We start from the raw sequence: 27,098 nt of genomic DNA, 5'->3' as shown, positions 1-27,098 counted from the left end.
GATAAAATAGCAATCAACAGATGGGAATGAAGTCAGAAGAAACTACCATTTGTCCTTTTCTCCAAAAGGCAGAATTGGTACCAGCCAAAACCATGAAGATTTCAATGTAGAGATAGGTGTAAAAAAAATCAGCTATTGCAGTGTAACACATAACTCCAGAATCTCAGCAGCAGTCAACAATAAGAATTTTATTTCTTACATGTCTATAAGTTGTTTGGGAGGTCAGATGACCTAGGTGACCACAGTTGGGCAGCTCTGGTTTGCACTGCAGTAGCTGGGTTGGCAGCTTCCATTGAACCATACATTTGCAGGGTAGCTGGGGCAACCCCGTTCCATGTGTGTTTCTTTTGGGGTCCAGGCTGAAGGAGAAAGCAGCTGTCTTGTGACCACAGAGGCTCAAGTGGGCAAGTGGAAACACACAGTATCTCTAAGGCCTAGCTAAGGACCAGCACAGCATCACTTCTGTTCATGGTGCCATTGATCAAAGCAAATCACATGGTTGAGGCCAAAGCTGGGATGGGGAAATACAGTCCACCCATCTTTGGTGGAAGTAACTGCAAGATTACACAGCAAGAGTTTGGATACAGTGTGGACAATCAATTATTTTTAAGAGGCCATTATCTTAACCTAGAAGTATGATGATGTCAAGTTGTCAAAAAAAAAAAAACAAAAAACTATCAGTGGGAAAAGAAATAACTTTTCCACATACAGTGCTGGGAAAATTGATTAGTGGAGGGAGCAGTTCTTACGAATTAAAGCATAAATGTTTAAAAGTTTTACAAGGAAATATATATGTGTCAAATGTCTTAATGAGACTAAATTTAGAAGCAACAAGTGAGACAAGGAAAAAAGCTGTAAATTTAGTTACTTCAAAGTTAAGAGAAGATAACTTGAAAAATACTTGCAACAAATATGGCAATGTGTTCATATACTTAATATATAGAGTATCTATAATCCATTTAGAAAATAATAGGTTCCTGAAGATAAATGGGCAAAGGAAAGTAGATATTTCATAATAAAAGGAAATGCAAATGGTAGTAAACAGTATATAAAGGCTTTCCAATCTCACAAGTAATAAAAAAAGTAAATAATTGAGATGTCATTTTGTTATCAATATAATTGAGATTAGAAAATAAACTAATTATGAAGGTGTTATAAGGGAGAAACTTTCATATACTGCTGATAGCACTAATAATTAGAAATGAGGATTGAAGCAATATATGTTAAGACCTTAGAAATTTCTATATCCTTTGTCCTGGAATTCTTACTTCCAGGCATACCCTTTATATCAGTTATTATTTTTTTTTTTGAGACAGGCTCTCTGTTGCCTAGACCAGAGTGGCGTGATCACAGTTCACTGCAGCCTTAACCTCCTAGGCCCAAGCCGTCCTCCCACCTCCGCCTCCTGAGTAGCTGTGATCACAGGCATGCACCACTACATCTAGCTAATCTGGATAGCCGACTTCAGAAAAAGCTTAATGGCCAATAATGTTTATAAAAGTATTATTTATAAATGAAGCCTAGAAGCATTCTAAATGTCCACAAAATTTGGTTTATTAAGTTATGGTATACTCCTGAAGTGAATCATTAGGTAACCTTTAGAGTTTAATTTATGAAGTCTTTAATAACACTTAGAACATGATCACATTGTAGCTCAACGAGCCAGATGCTACACTGCATGTGTAGAGTAGCATCAGCTACATGGAAAATTATGCAGGGATTAAAAGATTGGAACGGGTGCCAAACTGCTAAGCAGTTTTCTCTGGCATTATAACTGTTTTCATTTTCATAATAAGAAGCTATTATTTTTATAATTAAGTCATTTAAGAATATGAAACCACTCAAACAGAAACAAAAACACCTTTATTTGCGTCCTTGGGGATGTAAGTATGTTCCTTGCAGCCTCAAAAGAAATTTAGAAAATGGTCTTTCTCCAGTTAATATTGCTAACATCTAAACCAGATAAATTCAGGATAAAGAGAAATCTACTTTGTGCCCTGAATCGATGGTTCTTAGACCATATACTTGCCAACTCTTTCCTTTCCTTTGGACTCTAAACCTGTCCAAAGGCAATGTCTTCCCCCACCTTCCGTTTTTCCTAAATCACACAAACTCAGTTTAATGTTTTGGCTTCAAAGGGTGGAGTTTAAAATATGTGTGAGATGTTATCTATTTGAGATGGGATAAAGTCCCACTTCAGAAGTTATGAAAGTAGCCTTAAATTCATGCCCAACTTCATCTTTCTTGGAGACTTTCATTAATGTTGACAGGTTAACGTTGATTTCACTTGCCTAGAAGGTGAAAGTACAGGTAGAGACAGAATTGTAGTAGTTTTCATGTCTAAACTCTATTGAGTCACAATTCAAAGAGCTCATGGCTGTTAATGCATCTTGAACTTGGGTCATCACCAAGTTCACTGTAATTTTTTTTTTTTTTTAAACCTTGACTCTAATCAAGTGTGTTTTCAATTTTTTATAGACCTTTTTCATTTATACCATGTACTGAAAATATTATGAAAACAGCAAAATCCAGGGGTGAACTTTGACCTAGATTGATAGCCAAATCTAGCAAACCTATATATATATTTTATATATATATAAAATTAAAGAGAACATTTCTTTTTTTTTTTTTTTTGAGACGGAGTTTCGCTCTTGTTACCCAGGCTGGAGTGCAATGGCGCGATCTCGGCTCACCGCAACCTCCGCCTCCTGGGTTCAGGCAATTCTCCTGCCTCAGCCTCCTGAGTAGCTGGGATTACAGGCACGTGCCACCACGCCCAGCTGATTTTTTGTAGTTTTAGTAGAGACGGGGTTTCACCATGTTGACCAGGATGGTCTCGATCTCTTGACCTTGTGATCCACCCGCCTCGGCCTCCCAAAGTGCTGGGATTACAGGCGTGAGCCACCGCACCCGGCAAGAACATTTCTTTTAGAAGCGTTTTTATTGGTGGTATTTTTTTTTTTTTTATTTCTTGAGCTGTGGTTTTGCAATTCAGCCTCATGATCTCCTCATGTTTGTGAGGAATTAAATGTGATATCTCAACTCTGTGAAACTGTGTGCTTTGGGCTTATTTCCAGCTCTGTTTCTAGAAATGAGCAAAAAAAAAAACTGGGTAAGGGGTGGTAGAGTAGTAAAAATCTCAGTTAAATGTTTAAAAGGTAAGCTCTTTGCCTAGAGTTTCAACAACACTGATTAGCTTCACACCATCTTTAGGAGTTGAAGTTCTAACTAACACATTGTGATATTTTACAAAGTTACCTCACCATTTTTTTTTCTCCAGCAAGAATTTCATAACAGTTTCTGACCACATTTCATTAATGTGAAAACTATCTCCATTGTAAATACTGTCTGTGAATTTCTGGAGCTCTGTTAAATGTAATTCTCAGAAACTGAACTACACCCAAATCTGAATTCAAATTAAATAACTAAAAAATTTCCTCTTTAGTCTGTGAGACCATTCACATTTAGAGACCTTATTAAAAGCTCACTAGATTACACTCATTTAGGGAAGTTCTGAGTGGTAGAAAAATCTGAATACTGGTTCTATTTATTCATTCTAGTAGCTAGACAGGCTAATTGAGCCAAGCTCCACATAATAGATGTTTTGTTTTCCTGAGTAAGTAGGATTTTACCTGGAATTACTGTATCATGAAACAGTCTAAGCATTTCTGGCGTCTGCACGTCCTATGAACATGTTGCTTCCATTAAACTGATAACCCCAACACTTTCTGGGGTAAACGTTCCCACACCAATCATCAGTCATGCTTCTGTTGTAAGAAGCTCTGCCATCCTCCTAGTGCTGGAGGGTAGAAGATAAGGTACGATGACTAGGAGTCCGTACGTGCTCACAGTATAGCAAAAGATATGGGGAGGAGGGTCAGGGGTCACATGTGGTTATAATCTCAACTGTAGTGATAGAAATCATGGTCAGAGATGTTTTCCTTTTTTAAAAAAAATTAAATCCATTTAGCAGAGCTGTTATGTGCCAGTATTTATTCCAGAAACAGGTTGTAGTTTAGAAGGAGAGAGAAATTAGTGAACACACTGCTTTCATGCAGTTGGTAAATATAGTCACCACAAAGAAGGGGCAAATCATCCTGACCTGGGGAGGCTGTGGGTTCTTCAAGGAGTGTCACCTGATCTGGATCCTGAAGTCTGTTTACCAAGGAGAGAAGAGCTGGAAAAGACATTCTACTCAGAGCAAATAGAGCGTGCAAAGGCATGAGGAAAGTGGGGGTGGGGAGAGCATGCTGGCTACAGTGTGGCTGAGGCTGAGAGCTTAGATTGGAGGATAGGAGAGGGCTTATAAAGGATGGCTGAAGAGAAGGGTTTTTAAGACAAGGACTTTGTACTTTATTAGAAAATGGGAAGCCATTGGTAGATTCAAGCTGGTGCATGATGATTTGTATTTTAGAAAATGATTCAGGTGACAGTACCAAAGGTAGATTGAATGGCCTCACAGGGCAGCTAGTTGGGAGGCTATTTCTGGAATAAATACCTTGATAGTTGTAGGTACTAAGTGGTGGGAGAAGAGGTCATTAGATATGGACAGGCAGGGAAGAGGAACAGATTTAGGAAAGAAAGCCCAGCATCAGGGTTTGACACATTGAGTTTGCCTGAAGTATTCTTGATGCACATGCCCAAAACACACTAGAAACAGATCTGATGTAGAGACAGGTGGGAACTAGAGGGATGGAGCCCTCAGCATACTATTGAGAAGGTCGAGATGAGTACCTTGAGGAGTAGCTGCGTCTCATCCAGAGGGTCCACAGAATCTGCTGATGCCAGGGTCTGTACTGGTATCCTGCCTTGTTCTGCTATCCTGGGGTTTCTCCTTCCTCTCTCTTTTGCTTTTCTTGAACATGTACACACATTTACAGACACTCATTCACTCAGGCAGGGATCAGCAGACTTTTTCTAAAAAGGGCTAATAGCAAATACTTTAGGCTTTGCTGGCCATATGCTATCTCTGTCACATATTCTCTGCCTGCCCCCATGCCCCAGCCTATAAAAATATAAAAATAATCCTTTATTTGATAGTTAAGCATAGATGGGCATTGGGCCACGTTTGGCCCATGGGCTAGTTTGTAGACCCCTGCTGTAAGGCAGTCTCAGGAATTGATCATATTAAAGCAACTGACACTTGTCTTGGAGAATATTCATATCAAGAGAAAAAAAATCAGCATGGTAACCTTAATGTGTTTTCTATGTGGTAAATAATACATGCTTCTGGTCCTTTTCAAGGAGTGCCTGCCCATCTTGCTCAGGCTGACTCGGTGTCATCCTTCAGACTACATTGATATCATTTCGTTCTGGAAAGCATTCCAATCTCCCCAACTCCCCATCCCCAGCTGGGTTTATGGCCCGTTCTGAGTGCCCCTCTCATGGCACCCTGTACTTACCAGACTCACAGCTCCAGTAGGCAGTGAGCACGCAGCTTTTGCACCATTGCATTTTCAGCATGTAGCCCATGACAGGCTCTGGAGAGGGGAGGATCAGAGTGGGTGTCAAGTAGAGTATCGTGGTTAAGGTAGAGAACCCCAGGGCCAGTCAGACCTAGGCTCAGATAACAGCACTGTGTTATTGTGTAACCTTTCTGTGCCTCAGCTGCTGCTTCTGGACATTGAGGATGACAGTGGTATTTACGTGAGGGGTTATGATGATGCATGAGTTCACATGTGTAAAGCTCTGAGCGCCCGTAACGTAATGTTGCCCATTAGCTCTTGCTGTTACTGTGGTGGTATTACTCCACTGCCGCCATTACTGCCACGGTCTCTGTAACTATGACAGGAAGGCCATGTGGTATAGGGATTAAAGGATTGTGTCAGCTCTGGAGTCAGACTGCCTGGGTTTCAATTCCAGTTCCACCATTTACTAGTTTCTGTGGTCCTGAGCTAGTTTCTTAACCTCTCCGTGTCTCAGTTTCCTCAATTGAAAAATGTGGCTATTAGTTGCACCTAACTCAAAGGGAGTTATGGAGGCTATATGAGAAAATTATGGTTATATTATGGAGACTAAATGAGAAAAAAAAGCATTTAGAATAGTGGCTGGTTCCTAGTAGTGTCAGTAAGTGTTAACTACTGGGTACTGGAAAGTAGTTATCCAGTACTTCATTAATTAATGAAGTCTGACTTTGGTCTTAGCTATTAATTTTACTAGCCTTTCCTGTGTTCACTCAATCCTGATAATACTCTTTATGAGCACATTCTGTGTGCTGAATCTGCAATCTTGTGACTATAACTTATTCTACCTTGACTCAAAATAATGCAGTTTGATCTTGAGAATCCTCGAAAATCTTCTTGGTGCTATCTGTTGTCCTGATGGACCGAATGGCCTTGATACCATCTTCCTCATAAACTTTGGTCCTACACACAGGAAATTGTAATTCTGTAAGGTACTGATCCTCTCGGTATTGATAGTTTTCCGTCTCCCAACATATAGAGATGAAAATGCCAGCCCAGACACAGCCCAGGTCAGAGAGGTGTTACAGTCAGGTCATGGATGAGGAGTATAGAAGAAAGAGTTCTTTAAATGTCCAAGCTGCTGTTGTCATATAAATGTCTTGAGTCTGTTCCTAAGAGTCAGACTTTACCATTAAATCAGTTTTAATTTGAATTCACTTCATGTTTTCTGCCTACCATATTTAAAGGCATTGTAGGAATCACTTGAACCAAACAATAATTACTCTTTTTACTTTGACTAGTTACCTCTCCTTTTCCTTATTGTAAATAGTCATGAATGAAATTCATATTATCACTCAGCAAGCACAGAGATGCAGTTCCATTTTGTTTCTTCATCACCCATAAATTTGACCACTAACATGTTAAGCCTCAACATGTATACATTTAATTTTTCTCTCTGACAGGGCAGACAGTTTACAGAAGAATCAAGACCTGGAATTTGAAAGAAATAGAGAGCGATTTGAATTTTTAAAGGTATGAGCAGGGTCTGGTTCCATTGTTTGGTTTTCTGTGTATGTGGGGTACAAGGGAGAGGTGCCAGGAAGATGGGCCGAGTAGAAGTACCTCACGTGTTCATAGCGCTCTTTCCATTTGTCAATCCCAGTGGGGTTCCCAGGCTTTTCACAACATGCGGATCATTCCCCCTGGCTCAGGAATCATCCACCAGGTGAATTTGGAATATTTGGCAAGAGTGGTATTTGATCAGGATGGCTATTATTACCCAGACAGCGTCGTGGGCACAGATTCACATACTACCATGATTGATGGCTTGGGCGTTCTTGGTTGGGGTGAGTGTTCTTCCAGGTTTCTATTCCATATATGCTGTTTTGGGTCATGTGCCTTAATTCACTGTGATTCCATTACATCTCAGTAACATGAATTTACATGACCACAAGTTTCAGAGAGGTATTTTTGGCAGTTTCATCATTGCTGTTTTTCCAGTGCCCAGAAAATCACTTTGCACCCAGCAGGCACTCAATAATATGCTTGGAAGAATTAACGGGAGCAAGGGGTTAGGGATATTTAGCATACACAAAAATCACCCGGGGTGTTTGTTAAAAGGAGACTCCCAAAGCCTACTCTTCCTTGCATGTGGCACCAAGGGGATTTTGATGCAGGTGTTTGGGGGACCATGCTTTGAGAAACACTTGTTAAAAAACTCAATAAAGGAAAATAGAGAAAACCTGCTGTTTATAAAAACATAACTCTGCACCAGTTAAACATTGTAACTGGGTTTATTACCTGATAATGACACTAAATGTATACCTGAGAGATAGAGTAAGGAGTAATGAAAGCATTCTTCTGGTCATGCCGTTCGTTGCAGGTGTCGGTGGTATTGAAGCAGAAGCTGTCATGCTGGGTCAGCCAATCAGCATGGTGCTTCCTCAGGTGATTGGCTACAGGCTGACAGGGAAGCCCCACCCTCTGGTAACATCCACTGACATTGTGCTCACCATTACCAAGGTAACGATAGGCAGCCTCTTCTGTGGTCTTGGAAAGTTACAATGACAGCTTTCCAGTGGAGGGAATACAGAATGGAATCTAATTTATGTTTTCATGTGCTCTAGCAATGCTAGGAAACCAGGTTGATGATTTTAAAAGGAGAGGAGATAAGAAGAGTATTCTATGTTAAGTTTAGATAATTATGTGTATTTTCCTCTAGTATTGCTGCATGGATCTTTTACTTAAATATTTTAAATTGTTAAATAGTTCAATGACACAGAAATTAAAATGGCATTCATATGCCCACCATGTAGATTTAACAGATGATACCATTTTGTCATAGTTGCTTCAGAGCTCTATATTTTTAAAGAAATAATATGTAATATCTGTGGCTAAATCCACACTCCCTGTTTCTAGAAATAATCACTATCCTGAGGTTGTAAGAATCATCCCCATGTATGTGTTTATACTTTTACTACATTTTTTCCACATGGTTCTTCTTTTTATGTAAATAGCAAGGTAGTTCCATGAATAGACTTTGACTTTTTAAATTCTCTTCTTTGTATTATCAGTTAAATTATTGTAACAGATATGTCACCAAGCTGGAAAGTGTTAGGCTTTTTCTGTAGCTGTTATAGGAGATCATCTTTTTTTTCTGTGATTTGCTTGTTTTGTAAAAAGAAGGCCATTTCATTTTGGAAGACTCTTGCAAAAGCAATGGTTTTTAATGATCACAAACATATTTTTCTGATTTTATAATTTGGAGGTGTGGGGTCATTTGCCTGGACACACTATTGATAAAGTGCAAAAGACATTTCTCTTTGATTTAATTTTTGTGAAATTTGGAATTAGATTTATTTGAATACCACAGCTTATCACAAATGTCTGTGGACTGTTCTTCAGATGTGGAATAATACAGGACTTCCTCACAAAATCTGGCAAAGTCCCATATAACCAAAAGAGCCCATCTTTGTGGTTGTAGGTAGAAACTGGCTTTATGCAGAGCTACGTCAGTCACTCCTGGCTGGTGCCTTGTATGGAAAAGATATGGGGATCTTTTGGTTACATTTGACTTATACTTGTAGAATGAATTTTTTCATCACTCCTTTGAAAAGTTATTTTCTTAACTAATGCAAGTAGTTATTTAGGTTGAAAGAATTTAATATTTAGCACTTACAGACACTTCCAATGATCTCATTAGAGAGAGAAAGAATGTTTCTCATTTTGAAATACTTTTCTTAATGTCATTTGTATTTTGGGCATACTTTGTCTTTCTTTTTATAAATAAGAACTATTTGACATAATCTTAGATTTATAGGAGAGTTGGTATAAAGAGTACAGAGAATTCCTGTTATCTTTGTCCCAGCTTCCTGTGATGTTAACATCTTGTATAACCATAGCACGTTGATCAAAACTAAGACGTTAACATTGGTGTGGTACTCGTAACTCAGACTTTGCCAGATTTTTCAGTAATGTCCCTTTTCTGCTCCAGAATCCAATCCAGGATACCATGTTGCATTTAGTTGGCATTGCTTTTTAAGTTTTTAAAGTGATTACAAATGTGTTGGGCTAATTTATTGTTTGGGTTTGCTGACAAGACTAGTTTGTAAGAAGTGCAAGACGGTAGTTCTGCAGTTTGAATGTGGGCTGTCAAATCTCAAACTTTTCTCTTGTTTCTGCTGCTTAGCACCTCCGCCAGGTTGGGGTAGTGGGCAAATTTGTCGAGTTCTTCGGTCCAGGAGTAGCCCAGTTGTCCATTGCTGACCGAGCTACAATTGCCAACATGTGCCCAGAGTACGGAGCAACTGCTGCCTTTTTCCCAGTTGATGAAGTTAGTATCACGTATCTGGTGCAAACAGGTAAGTGAAGGGCCATGAAAGCAGAGGGCTTTTTGGAAAAGTTCCATAAAACACTGAGAATCTGAGCATTGGCTTCTGCCTCTACCCAACAGAAGGCACTGGGTTACAGTTACACAATTTTTTTTTTTTCTCTCAATGGAGTCAAAATGGGTTTTTGGGACTTAAGGAATTAATATGAGACAGAGATGGTATGGCCAATGGAAAGAGCTCAGAGATTACAGAAGCCCCGATATTTAGACTGTTCCTCACTACTAGTGTTTTGACATTAAACAAGTGATCTTAGTAATGGTTACTGCTGTCTATGGGGTACTTGCTGTATACCAGGCACCTGGTATGTATTTGCTGTCAACCTCTTTACAGATCTGTAGGGTAGATTGATTCACTAGCTAATATTAGAGACTAATTTTAGAGAAAACTGAGGATCGAAGAGGTGTTAATACCCAAGGCTAATGAATAGCAGAGTCAGAATCCAACCCTGCAACTGCCTGGCTCCAAAAAGAAACAGCACTCTGCAATACCCTTCTCAGGGATGTCCAAAAAATGAAATGAGGCTGGGCACGGTGGCTCACACCTGTAATCTCAACACTTTGGGAGGCCAAGGCGGGCAGATTACCTGAGGTCAGGAGTTTGAGACCAGCCTGGCCAACACGGTGAAATTCCCAGGAGGCAGAGGTTGCAGTGAGCTGAGATTGTACTGCTGCACTCCATCCTGGGCGACAGAGAAAGACTTTTCTCAAAAAAAAAAAAAAAAAAAAAAAAAGAAATGAGAGACTGAATGTGAAGGCATTTTAAATTGTTGACCGATCTTTAACTCTGTATATATTTGTTTAGAAATTTGACTTTTACCCAGCTACTAAGGAGGCTGAGGCAGGAGAATCGCTTGAACCCGGGAGGCGGAGGTTGCAGTGAGCCCAGATCACGCCACTGCACTCCAGCCTGGATGACAGAGTGAGACGCTTTCTGGAAAAAAAAAGAATTTGACTTTTAACTTTGAGAAGCTTTTAAAGTTTTTTTCTTAGTTTAAAAACATTAACTTCAGTCATGCATTTAGCAAATTATCAGTATCTAGTCTAGTTCCCAATGATACTGCGGTGACAAGATATATAAAGTCCCTGCCCTCAAGTAGCTTACTTTCCAGTGAGGGGGGAAGACATTGAACAAGTGAACAAATGCATAAAATGTGATAATGAAAAAGAAAGGGCAGGTGGGTGAAGTACCCCAGAGGTGCTTGCACTGATGTCTGGATGAAGTGAAGGGACAGCCATGGGAAGGGTTTCATGAGAATCTTACTCCAAATAAATCTTAGTCTTCTCCCATAGCCTAAGGAAATTCCTCAAGAAATTGTAAAGGTTGCGATGAAAACGTTTATTTAAAAAAATGTTTTTATTAAATATAACCACATTGAAATTGATTAATACGTCTTTGTTCCCCCAAATGATTTTTTTTTTTTTTTTTTTTTTTGCCTTGGTGACGGAGTTTTGCTTTGTCACCGAGGCAGGAGTACAGTGGTGCCATCTTGGCTTACTGCAACCTCCGCCTCCCAGATTCTAGCAATTCTCCTGCCTTACCCTCCTGAGTAGCTGGGACTATAGGCGCATGCCACCATGCCCAGCTAATTTTTTGTATTTTTAGTAGAGACATGGTTTCACCATGTTAGCCAGGATGGTCTCAATCTCCTAGACTAGTGACCTGCCCATCTTGGTCTCCCAAAGTGCTGGGATTACAGGCGTGAACCACTGCGCCTGGCCCCCCCCAAAGGATTTTAAGTGAAAAAGATAACTAAAAGAACAGAATAAATAATTGAGGGAATCGAGATCAGCCTGACCAACATGGTGAAACCCCCTCTCTACTACAAATACAAAAATTAGCTGGGTTTGGTGGTGAGCACCTGTAATCCCAGCTACCCAGGATGCTGAAGCGGGAGAATTGCTCGAACCAGGGAGGTGGAGGTTGCAGTGAGCTGAGATTGCACTCCAGCCTGGGCGACAGGGTGACACTCCGTCTCAAAAAAAAAAAAAAGAGAAGATCCAAGATGGCCGTTTAGGAACAGCTCAGAGTTGCAGCTCCCAGTGAAAGCGCAGAGGGTGAGTGGACGAGTGGACGCCACATTTTTATTGCCCATGGACCAGGAGATTACCAGGCGGAGGAGCCCCACGTGTCGCCAGCGCGGCTGTTTTAGCCGGTGGGGTTCTTTTGGTTGGCGCAGCTGCTCTGTTGGCGCCCTGGCCGGCGGTTCTCCCTACAAAATACACTGGTCCGGGTACCCTTTTGGCTGGCAATTGGAGCCCCAGAAAGTCACCTATTCATCTGATAAGGGGGGACTGAACAGGGATCCAGGCCAGGAGATTCCTGGACAAAAAAAAGTGCCACGAATCTCAGCGCCGCTGTTTAAACCGGCACAGTGGGTCACCGCACGGGAAATCACACAGATCCCGGCACCCTTTCAACAGGTGACTGGAATACCTGGGATAAAAAGGAAAAAAAAGGCTCTGAGGCAGGGAGCCAGGTGATCAGGCTCAGCTGGTCCCACCCCCACGAAAGAACAGCAATCAGAAACTCTCTGGATCGAGAGTTTCACAGCAAGCGCAGCTGAACCTGGGATGGTCCAGCTCTGTGGGGGAGGGACGTCCGCCATTACTGAGGCACTACACCACTACGGAGGTAATCCGCCATTGCTGGGGCAGCCTGCCATTGCCAAGGCAACCCGCCATTGCTGAGGATGCCTGCCGTTGCCAAGGCAATCTGCCATTGCCAAGGCAACCTGCCATTACAGACAGAGTCTGCCAATACAGAAGCGGGCCACCATTGCCGAGGCAGTTCTAACTACACCCATATAAACAAGACTGCAGGGAAGTTTACACAGCAGCTGGGCGGAACCCAAAGCAGCTCAGCAAAGCCTCTGCAGGCAGACAGTGACTAGGCTGCCTCCTTGCTGGGCAGGGGAGCCCTGAAAAAAAAGGCAGCAGCACAGTGGAAACTCATAAATAAGCCCTAACTCCCTGGGACAGAGCACCTGGGAACAAAAAGTGGTTTATGAGTTCTGCTGCAGCAGACCTAAATGTACCTGCCCAGCAGCTCTGAATGAACAACAGAGCTCACAGCTCAGCACTTCAGCTGCAATAAAGGACAGACTGTCTCCTCAAGCAGCACCCTGACCACTGTATATCCAAAGAGTCACCTCATAAAGGAGAGATCAGACTGACATTTGGCAGGTATCCTTTTGGGATAAAGATGGCAGAAGAAGAAACTGGTAGCAATCCTTACTGCTCTGCAGCTGCTGCAGGCGATCCCAGGCAAGCAGGGCCTGGAGTGGACCTCAGCAGTCCTACAGCAGAGGGGCCAGATTGTTAGAAGGAAAACTAAGAAAAAGAAATAACTTCATCAACAAACAGAATGTCCACTCAGAGACCCAGTCTGAAAGTCAGTAACTACAAAGACGACAGGTAGATAAATCCATAAAGATGGGAAGAAACCAGCGCAAAAAGGATGAAAACACTCGAAACCAGAACACCTCTCCTCCTCCAAGGGATCACAACTCCTCACCAGCAAGGGAACAAGGTTGGATGGAGAATGAGTGTGATGAAATGACAGAATCAGACTTCAGAAGGTGGGTAGTAAGAAACTTCGGTGAACAAAAAGAACATATTCTAACCCATGCAAAGAAACATTGAAAAAAGATTTGATGAAATGCTAACGAGAATGGACAACTTAGAAAGGAATATAAGTGAATTGATGGCTAAAAAATACAACACTAGAATGTCGTGAAGCATGCACAAGTTTCAACAGCTGAATTGACCAAGCAGAAGAAAGGATATCAAAGGTTGAAGATCAACTCAATGAAATAAAACGAGAAGGCATGATCACAGAAAAAAGGGTAAAAAGGAACGAACAAAATCTCCAGGAAATGTGGGACTATGTGAAAAGACCTAATCTACGTTTGGTAGGTGTACGTGAGTGCAATGAAGACAATAAATCCAAGCAGGAAAATACTCTTCAGGATATTATCCAGGAAAACTTCCCCAACCTAGCAAGGCAGGACAATATTCAAGTCCAGGAAATACAGAGAAAACCATAAAGATATTCCTCACAAAGAGCAACCCCAAGACACATAATCCTCATATTCACCAGAGTTGAAATGAAGGAGAAAACACTAAGGGCAGCCAGACAGAAAGATCAGGTTACCCACAAAGGGAAGCCCTTCAGACTCACAGCAGATCTCAGCAGAAACCCTACAAGCCAGAAGAGAGTGGGGGCCAATATTCAAAATCCTTAAAGAAAAAAACTTTCAACCCAGAATCTCCTATCCAGCCAAACTAAGCCTCATAAGTGAAGGAAAACTGAAATCCTTTGTGAACAAGCAAGTACTCAGAGATTTCATCAGCACCAGGCCTGCTTTACAAGAGCTCCTGAAAGAGGCTCTACACATAGAAAGGAACAACCAGTACCAGACACTCCAAAAACATGCCAAATGGTAAAGATCATCAACACAATGAAGAATCTGCATCAACTAATGGGCAAAACAGCCAGCTAGCACCAAAATTGCAGTATCAAATTCACACATAACAATATTAACCCTAAATGTAAATGGACTAAATGCCCCAATCAAAAGACACAGACTGGCAAATTGGATAAAAAGCCAAAACCCATCAGTGTGCTGTATCCAGGAAACCCATCGCACATGCAAGGATACACAAAGGTTCAAAATAAAGGGATGGAGGAAGATTTACCAAGCAAATGGAGAGCAAAAAAAAGAAGGAGTTGCAATGCTCATCTCTGATAAAATAGACTTTAAAGCAACAAAGATCAAAAGAGAAAAAGAAGGACATTACATAATGGTAAAAGTATCAATGCAACAAGAAGAGCTAACGATCCTAAATATATACTCACCCAATACAGGAGCACCCAGATACATAAGGCAAGTTCTTAATGACTTACGAAGAGACTTAGACTCCCACACAATAATAGTGGGAGACTTTAACATTCCATTGTCAATATTAGACAGATCAACCAGACAGAAAATTAACAAGATATCCAGGACTTGAACTAAGACGTGGACCAAGCAAACCTAATAGACATTTACAGAACTCTCCACCCCAAATCCACAGAATATACATTCTTCTCAGCAACACATCACACCTACTCTAAAATTCACCATATAATTGGGAGTAAATCACTCCTCAGCAAATGCAAAAGAACGGAAATCATAACAAACAGTCTCTCAGACCACAGTGCAAGCAAGTTAGAACTCAGAATTCAAAAACTAACTCAGAACCGCACAGCTTCATGGAAACTGAACAACTGGCTCTTGAATGTTGACTGGATAAACAATGAAATGAAGGCAGAAATAATGATGTGCTTCGAAACCAATGAGAATGAAGACACGACATACCAGAATCTCTGGGACACATTTAAAGCAGTCTCTAGAGGAAAATACATAGCAATAAGTGCTCACGTGAGAAGCAAGGAGAGATCTAAAATTGATACCCTATCGTCAAAATTGAAAGAGCTAGAGGAACAAGATAAAAAAAAACTCAAAGTCTAGCAGAAGACAAGAAATAGCTAAGATCAGAGCAGAACTGAAGGAGATAGAGACACAAAAAACCCTTCAAAAAATCAATAAATCCAGGAGCTGGTTTTTTGAAAAGATCAACAAAATAGACCACTAGCCAGATTAATAAAAAAGAAAAGAGAGAATAACCAAATAGATGCAATAAAAAACAATAAAGGGGATATCACCACAGATTCCATAGAAATTCATACCATCATCAGAGATTATTACAAACAACTCCATGCACAAAAACTAGTAAACCTGGAAGAAATGGATAAATTCCTGGACACTTGCCTCCTCCCAACCTAAACCAGGAAAAAGCCAAAACCCTAAACAGACCCATAACAAGGTCTGAAGTTGGGGCAGAAATTAAGAGCCTACCACCCAAAAAAAAGCCCAGGTCCAGATGGGTTCACAGCCAAATTCTACCAGACATACAAAGAGGAGCTGGTACCGTTCCTTCTGATACTATTCCAAATAATCCAAAAAGAGGGAATCCTTCCGAAATCATTTTATGAGACCAACATCATCCTGATACCAAAACCCAGCAGAGACTCAACAAGAAAAGAAAACTTCAGGCCAATATCCATGATGAACATAGATGCAAAAATCTTCAATAAAATACTGGCAAGCCGATTGCAACAGCACATCAAAAAGCTTATCCACCATGATCAAGTAGGCTTCATCCCCGGGATGCAAGGCTGGTTCAACATAGACAAGTCTATAAACGTAATTCACCACATAAACAGAACCAAACACAAAAACCACATGATTATCTCAATTGATGCAGAGAAGGCCTTTGACAAAATTCAACAGCCCTTTATGCTAAAAACTCTCAATAAGCTAGGTATTGACGGAACGTATCTCAAATTAATAAAAGCTATTTATGACAAACCAACAGCCAATATCATACTGAATGGGCAAAAACTGGAAGCATTCCTTTTGAAATCTGGCACTAGACAAGGATGCCCTTTCTCACCACTGCTATTCAATATAGTACTGGATGTTCTAGCCAGAGCAATCAGGGAAGAAAAAGAAATAAAGGGTATTCAAATAGGAAAGGAGGAAGTCAAATAGTCTCTATTTGCAGAAGACATGATTGTATATCTAGAAGACCCCATCGTCTCAGCCCAAAATCTCTTGAAACTGATAAGCAACGTCAGCAAAGTCTCAGGATACAAAATCAATGTGCAAGAATCACAAGCATTCCTATACACCAATAACAGACTTAAAGAGAGCCAAATCAAGAACAAACTGCCATTCACAATTGCTACAAAGAGAATAAAATACCTAGGAATACAACTAACAAGGAACGTAAAGGACCTCGTCAAGGAGCACTACAAGCCACTGCTCAACGAAATAAGAGAGGACACAAACAGATGGAGAAACATTCCATGTTCATAGTTAGGAAGAATCAATTTCGTGAAAATGCCCATACTGCCCAAAGTAATTTACAGATTCAATGCTATCCCCATCAAGCTACGAATGACCTTCTTCAGAGAACTGGAAAAAAAAACCTTAAACTTCATATGGAACCAAAACAGAGCCCACATAGCCAAGTCAATTCTAAGCAAAAAGAACAAAGTGGGAGGCATCACACTACCAGACTTCAAACTATACTACAAGGCTACAGTAATCAACAGCATGGTACTGGTACCAAAACAGAGATATAGACCAATGGAACAGAACAGAGGCCTTGGAGGCAACACAACATATCTACAGCCATCCGACCTTTGAGAAACCTGACAAAAACAAGCAACAGAGAAAGGATTCCCTGTTTAATAAATGGTGTTGGGAAAACTGGCCAGCCATGTGCGGAAAACAGAAACTGGACCCCTTCCTGACACCCTGCACTAAAATTAACTCCAGATGGATTAAAGACTTAAACATAAGACCTAACACCATAAAAACCCTAGAAGAAAATCTAGGCAAAACCATTCAGGACATAGGCATAGGCAAGGACTTTATGACCAAAACACCAAAAGCATTGGCAACAAAAGCCAAAATAGACAAATGGGACCTAATCAAACTCCACAGCTTCTGCATGGCAAAAGAAACAGTCATTAGAGTGAATTGGCAACCAACAGAATGGGAAAAAATTTTTGCAGTTTACCCATCTGACAACGGGCTGATATCCAGAATTTACAAAGAACTAAAACAGATTTACAAGAAAAAAACAAGCCCATTCAAAAGTGGGCAAAGGATATGAACAGATACTTTACAAAAGAAGACATACATGAGGCCAACAAACATATGAAAAAATGCTCATCATCACTGGTCATCAGAGAAATGCAAATCAAAACTACATTGAGATACCATCTCACGCCAGTTAGAATGGTGATCATCAAAAAATCTGGAGACAACAGGTGCTGGAGAGGATGTGGAGAAATAGGAACACTTTTACACTGTTGGTGGGAGTGTAAATTAGGTCAACCATTGTGGAAGACAGTGTGGCGATTCCTCAAGGACCTAGAAATAGAAATTCCATTTGACCCAGCAATCCCATTACTGGGTATATATCCAAAGGATTATAAATCATTCTGTTATAAGGACATGTGCACACGAATGTTCATTGCAGCACTGTTTACAATAGCAAAGACCTGGAACCAACCCAAATGCCCATGGATGATAGACTGGACAGGGAAAATGTGGCACATATACACCATGGAATATTATGCAGCCATCAAAAAGGATGAGTTCGTGTCCTTTGTAGGGACATGGATGAACCTGGAAACCATCATTCTCAGCAAGCTGACACAAGAGCAGAAAATCAAACACCGCATATTCCCACTCATAGGCAGGTGTTGAACAATGAGAACACATGGACACAGGGAGGGGAGCAGTACACACTGGGGTCTTTTGGGGGGACATAGGGGAGGGGCAGCGGGGGGTGGCAAGTTGGGGAGAGATAGCATGGGGAGAAATGCCAGATATAGGTGATGGCAAGGAAGGCAGCAAATCACACTGCCACGTGTGTACCTATGCAACAATCTTCCATGTTCTTCACATGTACCCCAAAACCTAAAATGCAATAAAATAAATTTAAAAAAATTGAGGGAATCACCCTAAAAAGAGAAGGGATATTGTGCTGGGGAGAAGGACAAAAGCTGTGAGATGGATCTAGAAGGAAGGTTAGTTCCCGTGCTGCTGCAGGTGGCCATTATACTTCTTACTGATCCAGTGCCAAATTTGTAACAGCTATTAAATTGAAACAAACATATTGCTTCAGAAGAGCGTAGCCCTTTCTCATACTAAACCCTAAGAGACATTTCTCCCGTTCATCTTCATGAAGAGCATGGCATGGGGAATAGTGAATAGTGGGCCCAACAACAGGTCAGGACAAATACATTAGTGAGGCTCATACAGTTGTATTTTATGAGGTCTGTGCTGAGAGCTGATAATGTTTACATTTCAGCTAAAACAAACAAAAAATTCTGATCAATGTTAGGCCAAAGGGTCAAACCTTGTGTTTCTAACCATCAGAGAAATGGTGGACTGCATGTCCATTGGGCATACTTCATGAGCATTATCTCCAACACCAGGATCTTGATAAGAGTTAAATAGCAAAGGGTTCAAAGTCATATTCTTGGTGATGCAGCAGAGCGAGTTAAGATTTTGAACTTTGGTGTCAAGCTCAGGTTTGGATTCTGGTTCTGCCGTTTACTGGCTGTGTTCCATGGGAAAGATTATTTAATCTTCTTGAGCTGCCATTTCCTCATCCATAAATGAGAATAATAATTGTACTTACATCATAAGACTATGATAAAGGATTAGAGGTTGAAGTAATACATTTAAAATGTTTAGGGCACAGTGCCCAAAAAGTGCTCAGTAGCCAGTGGTTTCGCTTGGGGTTGGGATGGTTTTTAATTTTAACAATGATCATGTGGAATGCTGAGTCTTTCTGGCCAGTTGAAGGCAAATGCATAGGTGTGCTTTGACAATTAGCTCAGGCATAAAACTCTCCTAATTAAAGGCTATACCCAAAAAGAGGGGGGTTATCTATAGATAGAACCAGAATATTTTTCAGAAAACAGTCACTTTGATAGGAATAGCACATTCATTAATGGCCTCCAGTTAAAAGCAGCATCAGTGGGAGAGTCAAACCATTATCCTGGAAGCTGGAAAATCAACAGAGCTATTGGTGTGTAAGTGCAGTGTATGTTGTGTACTCAGATAATTGCTGATTGAAGTATCAGTTTATAAACTTCAACCAGGAAATACTAACCTATGTTACTTGTTACTCCTTAAAATGCCTTTTAGGTCGTGATGAAAATAAAATAAAGTACATTAAAAAGTACCTTCAGGCTGTAGGAATGTTTCGAGATTTCAGTGACCCTTCTCAAGACCCAGACTTCACCCAGGTATGAGAGTGCCTTCCACTGAGCATGTATTTCCTCTTCCTCAAGCCTGCAGTTTTAATTGTGTTTTTTCTTGGGGGAATGCATTGGTAGGAAATTAGTCACTGCCAAGGCATTACAAGGGAATGGAGTGTTAAAAGGTTGAAAAACCAAAAGGATAAGGAAATTATAAAGATAATAATATAACTTCTTACATTCCTACTGGCTTAATCATTGTAAGTTAAGTGTGCTCCCTATTTGAACTACTGATTCATGCCTCTTACGTGAAAGACCATTGAAAGACTGATAAAGGAATAAGAATGATACAATGGAGACTCAGGGAGAAGGGTGGGAGGGGGGTGAAGGATAAAAGATTACACATTGGGAATAGTGTACACTGCTCAGGTGATAGATGCACCAAAACCTCAGAAATCACCACTAAAGAACTTATTCTAGACTTCATTACAGGAACAAGGCTGTTTAAAGGCTAAACCATCATTATTATAGACCTAGAAAGAAATGAAGGTACAAATACGTCAGTTCTGTTTATCCTGAATACCTTTATTTTCTAAGGTGTAAACTGAATCCACATTTTTCTAGACCACAAGGTAAACTTGTCCTGTGACCCTTGTTAGTTTTCTTATTACATTGAGGAAAGGAAATATTCGATTAGACTAAGGCTCATTTCCTGGCATTGATAACTTAATGGCTACACCCCTCCCAAATCACCTTAAAAGTGTAATGGTTTATGTATGATTTTAACAGAAAACCCACCTTCAACCTAATTCAGCCACACAAAGCATGATGAACTACCTCCAAGGATGGGCGAGTGGAGAACACTGGGCATCTGCAGTGCCCACCCTGTTCTGAGAGGTGGCAAGGCTGCCTGCCTGTCTCCTGCTACTTAAGTGCCCATTGTGATTTTGGGAAATAAATCACTTAAGATTAATTAAGAGGATTAAGGGAAACATTGGCTTCCTTGTTTTTAAATGTGGTAGTTTTGTTTATTTGCTTATTTTTATGGTTGTGATGTTTTAAATTCTCTGGCATGCTTTGGGTTTCCTCTTTGTGGGTATAATGAAAATTTTATCATTTATTTTCTTGTGAGTCAACAGGTTGTGGACTTAGATTTGAAAACAGTAGTGCCTTGCTGCAGTGGACCCAAAAGGCCTCAGGACAAAGTTGCTGTGTCCGACATTAAAAAGGACTTTGAGAGCTGCCTTGGAGCCAAGGTAGGGGCCTGGGGGAAGAGGTTGAATCCTGTCAACTCTACGCTTGCCTGGTTACTTACTGTCCAGGCTTTCACCCCACTTGATGATGAATCTTCCTGTAGCCTGTTTCTCCATTAAGTCCTTAATGACTTCCTCCATTAGCCACAAGCCAAGCAGCAAGAGCCATCAGAAACACAAGTCAATCCACCTTTTTAAGCTTGTCTGCTTTTCACAGGACCTTCACGATATTGTTTACTCACCCAAGATTTTCTAGTTGTTGTACCTTCGTGCATGCCCCTCCCTGCCTGAAAGTCCCTTCTCCTACTTGTCTTATTCTGTTCTGTGAATTCCATAAAACTTGGTTCAGATACTACTCTGCATTGGGGTCTCAGAATCTCATAGCAGAAAGTCATCTTTCCCTTGTTGGACACTTTGTGGCGCTTGGTCTGAAATATTTTGATAGCGTTCCGTATTCTTTAACTTACATTGTTGGTACTTTATTTGCATGTATGATTTCTGTTACGAGACTGTACATTTGAGAATAGGATTTATGTCTGAATCACTTTGGGAGCCCACAAGGTACCTAGCACAGTGTCTTATATGCAGTAGATTTTCAATGAACATTTTCCAAAGGAATGATGAAGATGTATCATCTATGAGACACCAGTATTATGGCAAATATTCAGCTGTACTTTGTGTTGTTGATCATGATTTGTTGAATCTGGTCAAAACAGTGCCTTTTTAAAAATTTCCGGAAGGTGAGACCATAGTCTTCATCAGTCTATATCCATTAAACTGTACAATAATATCATAAATTTAGACCAAATTTGTAGTTTTAGCATTTACATTTTTGAGGTGGGAAGGACGTAAGTGTTACTAATTTCAATGTAGAGTAAGAATGAGATATCATGACTGCTTTTTGTAAAGATTTAAAAAGAGTAATTTTATTTTTTTGAGACAGAATCTTGCTCTATCACCCAGGCTAGCGTGCAGTGGCACAATCTTGGCTCACTGAAACATCCGCCTCCAGGTTCAAGCGATTCTCCTGCTTCAGCCTCCTGAGTCGCTGGGATTACAGGTGCCCACCACCTCACCCAGCTAATTTTTGTATTTTTAGTAGAGACAGGGTTTCACCATTTTGGCCAGGCTGGTCTCAAACTCCTGACCTCGTGATCCACCTGCCTTGGCCTCCCAAAGTGCTGGGATTACAGGCATGGGCCACCACAACCAGCCAAAAAGAGTAATTTTTCTGTAGCATTTCAGAGTTTACTTGCAGAGGTACTTATGCCTTGTTAAGAATTGGCCTTTAAAATTATACTTACCAAAGTATTCCTTCATCTAAAGTGAGAACTGTTGACTATATGTATGTTTTTTGCTCTAGCCAGAAACATGTATATTTTATATAAATATATTCCTATATATTTTTTTTCTTCTTTTAGCAAGGATTTAAAGGATTCCAAGTTGCTCCCAAACATCATAGTGACCATAAAACCTTTATCTATGATAACACTGAATTCACTCTTGCTCATGGCTCTGTGGTCATTGCTGCCATTACTAGCTGCACAAACACCAGTAACCCATCTGTGATGTTAGGGGCAGGTAAGTGCGTTTGACTCCATCTTCATGCACATATGCGTGTGTAGGTGGAAATAACCTGAAACATGTCCCAGGGTCTCAGCGTAGTTCTACATGTAGTTCCCTGAACCTCATCTTTTCCAGATACAGATATTTATTGGCCCATAAATATCTACACAATAAATAGTGTCCAAAGTTTTTAAAATAGAAGGTACACTGCCTAATAGTCTCTCTTGAGAATTAACACAGAAAAAAAGTAGAGGAAAGCAAAGGAAGCTGGATTTCAGGGAAAGCCTACATTCTTATGTCAGACTCTAGAAGAAAAATAAAGTGTTGTCACAGACTTTGTTCTCTGTGAAACCCCTGAGCAGCAGGATTGAGTTCTGACTTGGATGCTGGGAGTTGTTTCTGAATGAGGCCACAGGGCACTGGCTGATAAAACCTGGGGCACCTGACCTGTTTCGCAATTCTGGTTAAGTTGTTAATATTTACATATACGGTTTCCCTACCATAAGGTCTCTTTAGTTTTCAAGTTTTTAGTCATCCCCAAAGCGTCTTTTGTATCCATCAACAGACCAAACAGTGTCAACTGTTCCTTTTTATGAAGCAGACACGGGCATAAGGAAAACCTTCTTTGCCTGAGTCCATGTACTGCCACCTCAGCTTTCCATGTCTGGTTTGGAGCAAACCACTCTTCTATAGGCAAGTCATCAGCTTGTCTGTGGCTTTTTGTCCTCTCATGCCCCCACCCCCACAGCTCATGTTTTTGCTACTTCTGTGTTACTTCCTAAGACAGAGCACCCAGTGTTCCAGTAGCAGTCTCTATATCTGGCAAAGTCCAACAGCTCAGGAGCTCTTAATCCTTCACTTCAAGATATATCTGAACACTTGATTTTTATTTCTTGGCTGACTGTTCCCTGCCAACCAGCACACAGTTGATATAGTTTTAGGAAGTGCTTCTTCAATTATGATTTTCATCAAATTCAAACATAATTAGAAAGATCATTTTCCCTCAAAAAAATGAAAAGCTCATTTTATAATATATTCCTAAATGGGTTTAGGTTTATTTTTTGTTAAAAAAAAAAAAAAAAAAAAAAAAAGCAAGCAAATCTCTTTCTTCATTTCCTTGCCAAGTTTTGAGTTTACTGCATACATTTAAATGACTATTGGCCAGGGAGCCTTTAGATTTCTGTTTGGCAGCAGAAACAGCAGATAGTGCCAACATGAAGGGAGCATGGTCAGGTGGTGGCAGGAAATGCAGACTGAAGATAATCAGGCTCTTTTCCGAAGTGCACCTGGCACCTAGAGCAGGTGGCCACCCACACTGCATCTGTGTTTACATTTCACAGGATTGTTAGCAAAGAAAGCTGTGGATGCTGGCCTGAACGTGATGCCTTACATCAAAACTAGCCTGTCTCCTGGGAGTGGTGTGGTGACCTACTACCTACAAGAAAGTGGAGTCATGCCTTATCTGTCTCAGCTTGGGTGAGGGAAGAGTTTTCTTTTGCACCATTGCTTTTGTTGAATTTTATTCCTCATGTACCTTGCTGTGTCACCTTGTAACAGATATGAGCTTATCTGATGATATCTAATTGCATGGTTGTTTATCAGATGGTAGAGACTTAAATCCTTACATTCCATCCAAAGAGGGCCCTCCCAGATGGTTCTGCTGGTTGTTCATCACACAAGGGTTTACATTCCATCCAAAGAAGGCCCTCCCACATGGTTCTGCTGGTTATTCATCACACAAGGGTACCCTCTTAAGCGCAGAGCAGGGGATAAACTCGAGCTCGTGCTTAGCTTATCAAGCCTTGTGCTCTGATGTGGTGCTGTACCTTCCTAAAAGAGGGGCTGCCTTTTCTCAGTTGCACTGAGGTGTGTTATGGACTAGCAGTGGCTCTGCAACTGAGAGTCTGTCTTTTGATGTGAAAATAATTATTAAATATGGCTAAAATCATTCTGATTCCTTGAGGCAAATTAGTTTCAGTGGTGCATTGCTTAAAGATAGCAGTACAGGCCAGGCACAGTGGCTCACACCTGTAATCCCAACACTTTGGGAGGTGGAGGCAGGCAGATCACAAGGTCAGGAGTTCGAGACCATCCTGACCAACATGGTGAAACCCCGTCTCTACTAAAAATACAAAAATTAGCCGGGCATGGTGGTGGGCACCTGTAATCCCAGTTGCTTGGGAGGCTGAGGCAGGAGAATGGCTTGAATCCAGGAGGTGGAGGTTGCGGTGACCCAAGGTCATGCTATTGCACTCCAGCCTGGGCAACAAGAGCGAAACTCTGTCTCAAAAAAAAAAAAAAAAAAAGACAGCAGTACAGGCTGGGCGCGGTGGCTCATGCCTGTAGTCCCAAAACTTTAGGAGGCCAAGGTGGGCAGATCACAAGGTCACGAGATTGAGACCATCCTGGCCAACATGGGGAAACCCCGTGTCTACTAAAATAAAAAAATTAGCCGGGTGTGGTGGCGCACACCTGTATTCCCAGCTACTTGGGAGGCTGAGGCAGGGGAATCGCTTGATCCCAGGCAGCTGTGGTTGCAATGAGCCAAGATTGTGCCGCTGCACTCCAGCTTGGCAACAGAGCAAGACTCCATCTCAAAGGAAAAAAAAAAAAAAAAAAAAAAACAGCAATACATTGAGAAATGGTGTGTGTTGGGCAGTTTTGTTGCTGTATGAACATCATAGAGTATACTTGCATGGACCTCAGTGGTATAGCCTACTACACACCTAGACTATATGGTGTGGACTACTGCTCCTAGGCTATAAATCTGTATAGTATGTTGCTGTACTGAATACTATGGGCAGTTGTAACCCAGGGGTATTTGTGTATCTGGACATAGAAAAGGTACAGTACACCAGGCACGGTTGCTCATGCCTATAATCCCAGCACTTTGGGAAGCCTAGGTGGGCGGATCACTTGAGGTCAGGAGTTCGAGACCAGCCTGGCCAACATGGTGAAACCCTGTCTCTACTAAAAATACAAAACTTAGCTGGGTGTGGCGGTAGGCGCCTGTCATCCCAGCTATGCAGGAGGCTGAGGCAGGAGAATCACTTGAACTTGGGAGGGGGAAGTTGCATTGAGCCAAGATTGCACCACTGCACTCCAGCCTTGGGCGACAGAGGGAGACTCCATCTCAAAAAATAAAAAATAAAAAAAGGTACAGTAAGAATACAGTGTACAAGATAAAAAATGGTGCACCTATTTAGGGCACTTACCATGAAGGGACTTTGCAGGACAGAAAGTTGCTTTGGGTGAGTGAGTGAGTGAATGTGAAGGCCTAGAACATTACCATACACTACTGTAGACTTTATAAACACTGGATACTTAGGATACACTAAATTCATTTTTTAAAAATGTTTCTTTAATAATAAGTTAACTGTAGCTTACTTTTATTTTGCAGTTTTTTAAGTTTATTGAAACTCGACTCATAATACTTAGCTTAAAACAAACGTATAGCTGTTCCAAAGTATTTTCTTTATATCCTTATTTCATAAGGTTTTTTTATTTTTGAAGTTTTATATTTTTACTTTTTAAACTTTTTTGTTAAAAGCCAAGACAGGCTGGGCACAGTAGCTCATGCCTGTAATAGCAGTGCTTTGAGAAGCCAAGGCAAGAGGATTGCTTCAAGCCAGGAGTTTGAAACCAGCCAAGACAACATAGTGAGACCCCTGTTTCTACCAAAAAACAATTGAAAACAATTAGCCAAGCATGGTGGTGCATGCCTGTAGTCCCAGCTACTCAGGAAGCTGAGGGTGCACGATGGCTTCAGCCCAGGAGTTTGAGGCTGCAGTGAGCTATGATCGCGCCACTGTACTCTGGTTTGGGTGACAGTGAGACCATGTCTCAAAAAAAAAAGAAAAACTAAGATAAACACACAGTTTAGGCCTACACAGGGTCAGGATCATCAGTATTACTGTAATCTCAGTACTTTGGGAATCCGAGGCGGGAGCATCCCTTGAGCCCAGGAGTTCAAGACCAGCCTGAGCAACATAGGGAGACCCCGTCTAAAAAAAATTTTTTGAAGTAAAAATATGAATAGTATTCTTCTTATGCTATATGATATGCTGTATCAGAATGCTCTCAAGAATGAAAGCTTTTAGAAATAGCACTACACTGGACTTAGTTCATGCACTGCAATTCCTTTTTGAACAGTGGTTTCCAGAAACTGTGACCAGCAGAAGGGCTCACTGAAAGTTATTCTTTTTTTGTGTGCTTCTCTCTCGGTGCCTAGGTTTAACGTGGTGGGCTATGGCTGCATGACCTGCATTGGCAATAGCGGGCCCTTACCTGAACCTGTGGTAGAAGCCATCACGCAGGTAATTGCAGAGGTGCCTGCAGGTCTTCGGAGCAGTTGTTTCTTTTCTTGTAACATGTGACAAAAATGCTGGTATTTTCAAGAAGGTCCATGGAAGCAGGGGATGTGGTTTAGAGTATGGTCTTTTGAGTTTAACTAAAATTACTAGCTGGGTAACCTTGGGCAAGTTCATTAACCTATCTGTGCCTGGGTTTTCACAACAGTATATTGGAGATGATAATGGTATCTATTTTACAGAGTTGTGAGAATGAAGATGATGATAAATCACTTCAGTGCAGAGACTGGCACTCAAGGAAATGCTCAGTTCTTGCTGGTTTTGACTACAAAGACCTCTACAGTT

The 27,098-nt window shown here is 41.0% G+C and overlaps 1 protein-coding gene across 1 annotated transcript in view; it reads left to right on the top strand.

The window, feature by feature from the left end:
* ACO1 (aconitase 1) overlaps positions 1 to 27,098 on the top strand; it is a 67,688-nt gene that overhangs the window by 25,608 nt on the left and 14,982 nt on the right. Inside the window, exons 5-13 of the mRNA XM_032299996.1 lie at positions 6,866 to 6,935; positions 7,066 to 7,249; positions 7,786 to 7,925; positions 9,592 to 9,763; positions 19,572 to 19,672; positions 20,764 to 20,880; positions 22,299 to 22,458; positions 23,784 to 23,919; positions 26,675 to 26,759. Coding sequence (XP_032155887.1) covers positions 6,866 to 6,935; positions 7,066 to 7,249; positions 7,786 to 7,925; positions 9,592 to 9,763; positions 19,572 to 19,672; positions 20,764 to 20,880; positions 22,299 to 22,458; positions 23,784 to 23,919; positions 26,675 to 26,759 — 1,165 coding nt within the window. The remainder of the gene's footprint in view (positions 1 to 6,865; positions 6,936 to 7,065; positions 7,250 to 7,785; positions 7,926 to 9,591; positions 9,764 to 19,571; positions 19,673 to 20,763; positions 20,881 to 22,298; positions 22,459 to 23,783; positions 23,920 to 26,674; positions 26,760 to 27,098) is intronic.

This window comes from Sapajus apella, unplaced genomic scaffold, assembly GCF_009761245.1.
Source record: "Sapajus apella isolate SASKATOON/1434 unplaced genomic scaffold, GSC_monkey_1.0 scaffold42, whole genome shotgun sequence".
Taxonomy (NCBI): domain Eukaryota; kingdom Metazoa; phylum Chordata; class Mammalia; order Primates; family Cebidae; genus Sapajus; species Sapajus apella.
Note: the sequence above shows the minus strand (reverse complement) of the source record. Positions and strands in the feature narration are given on the sequence as shown.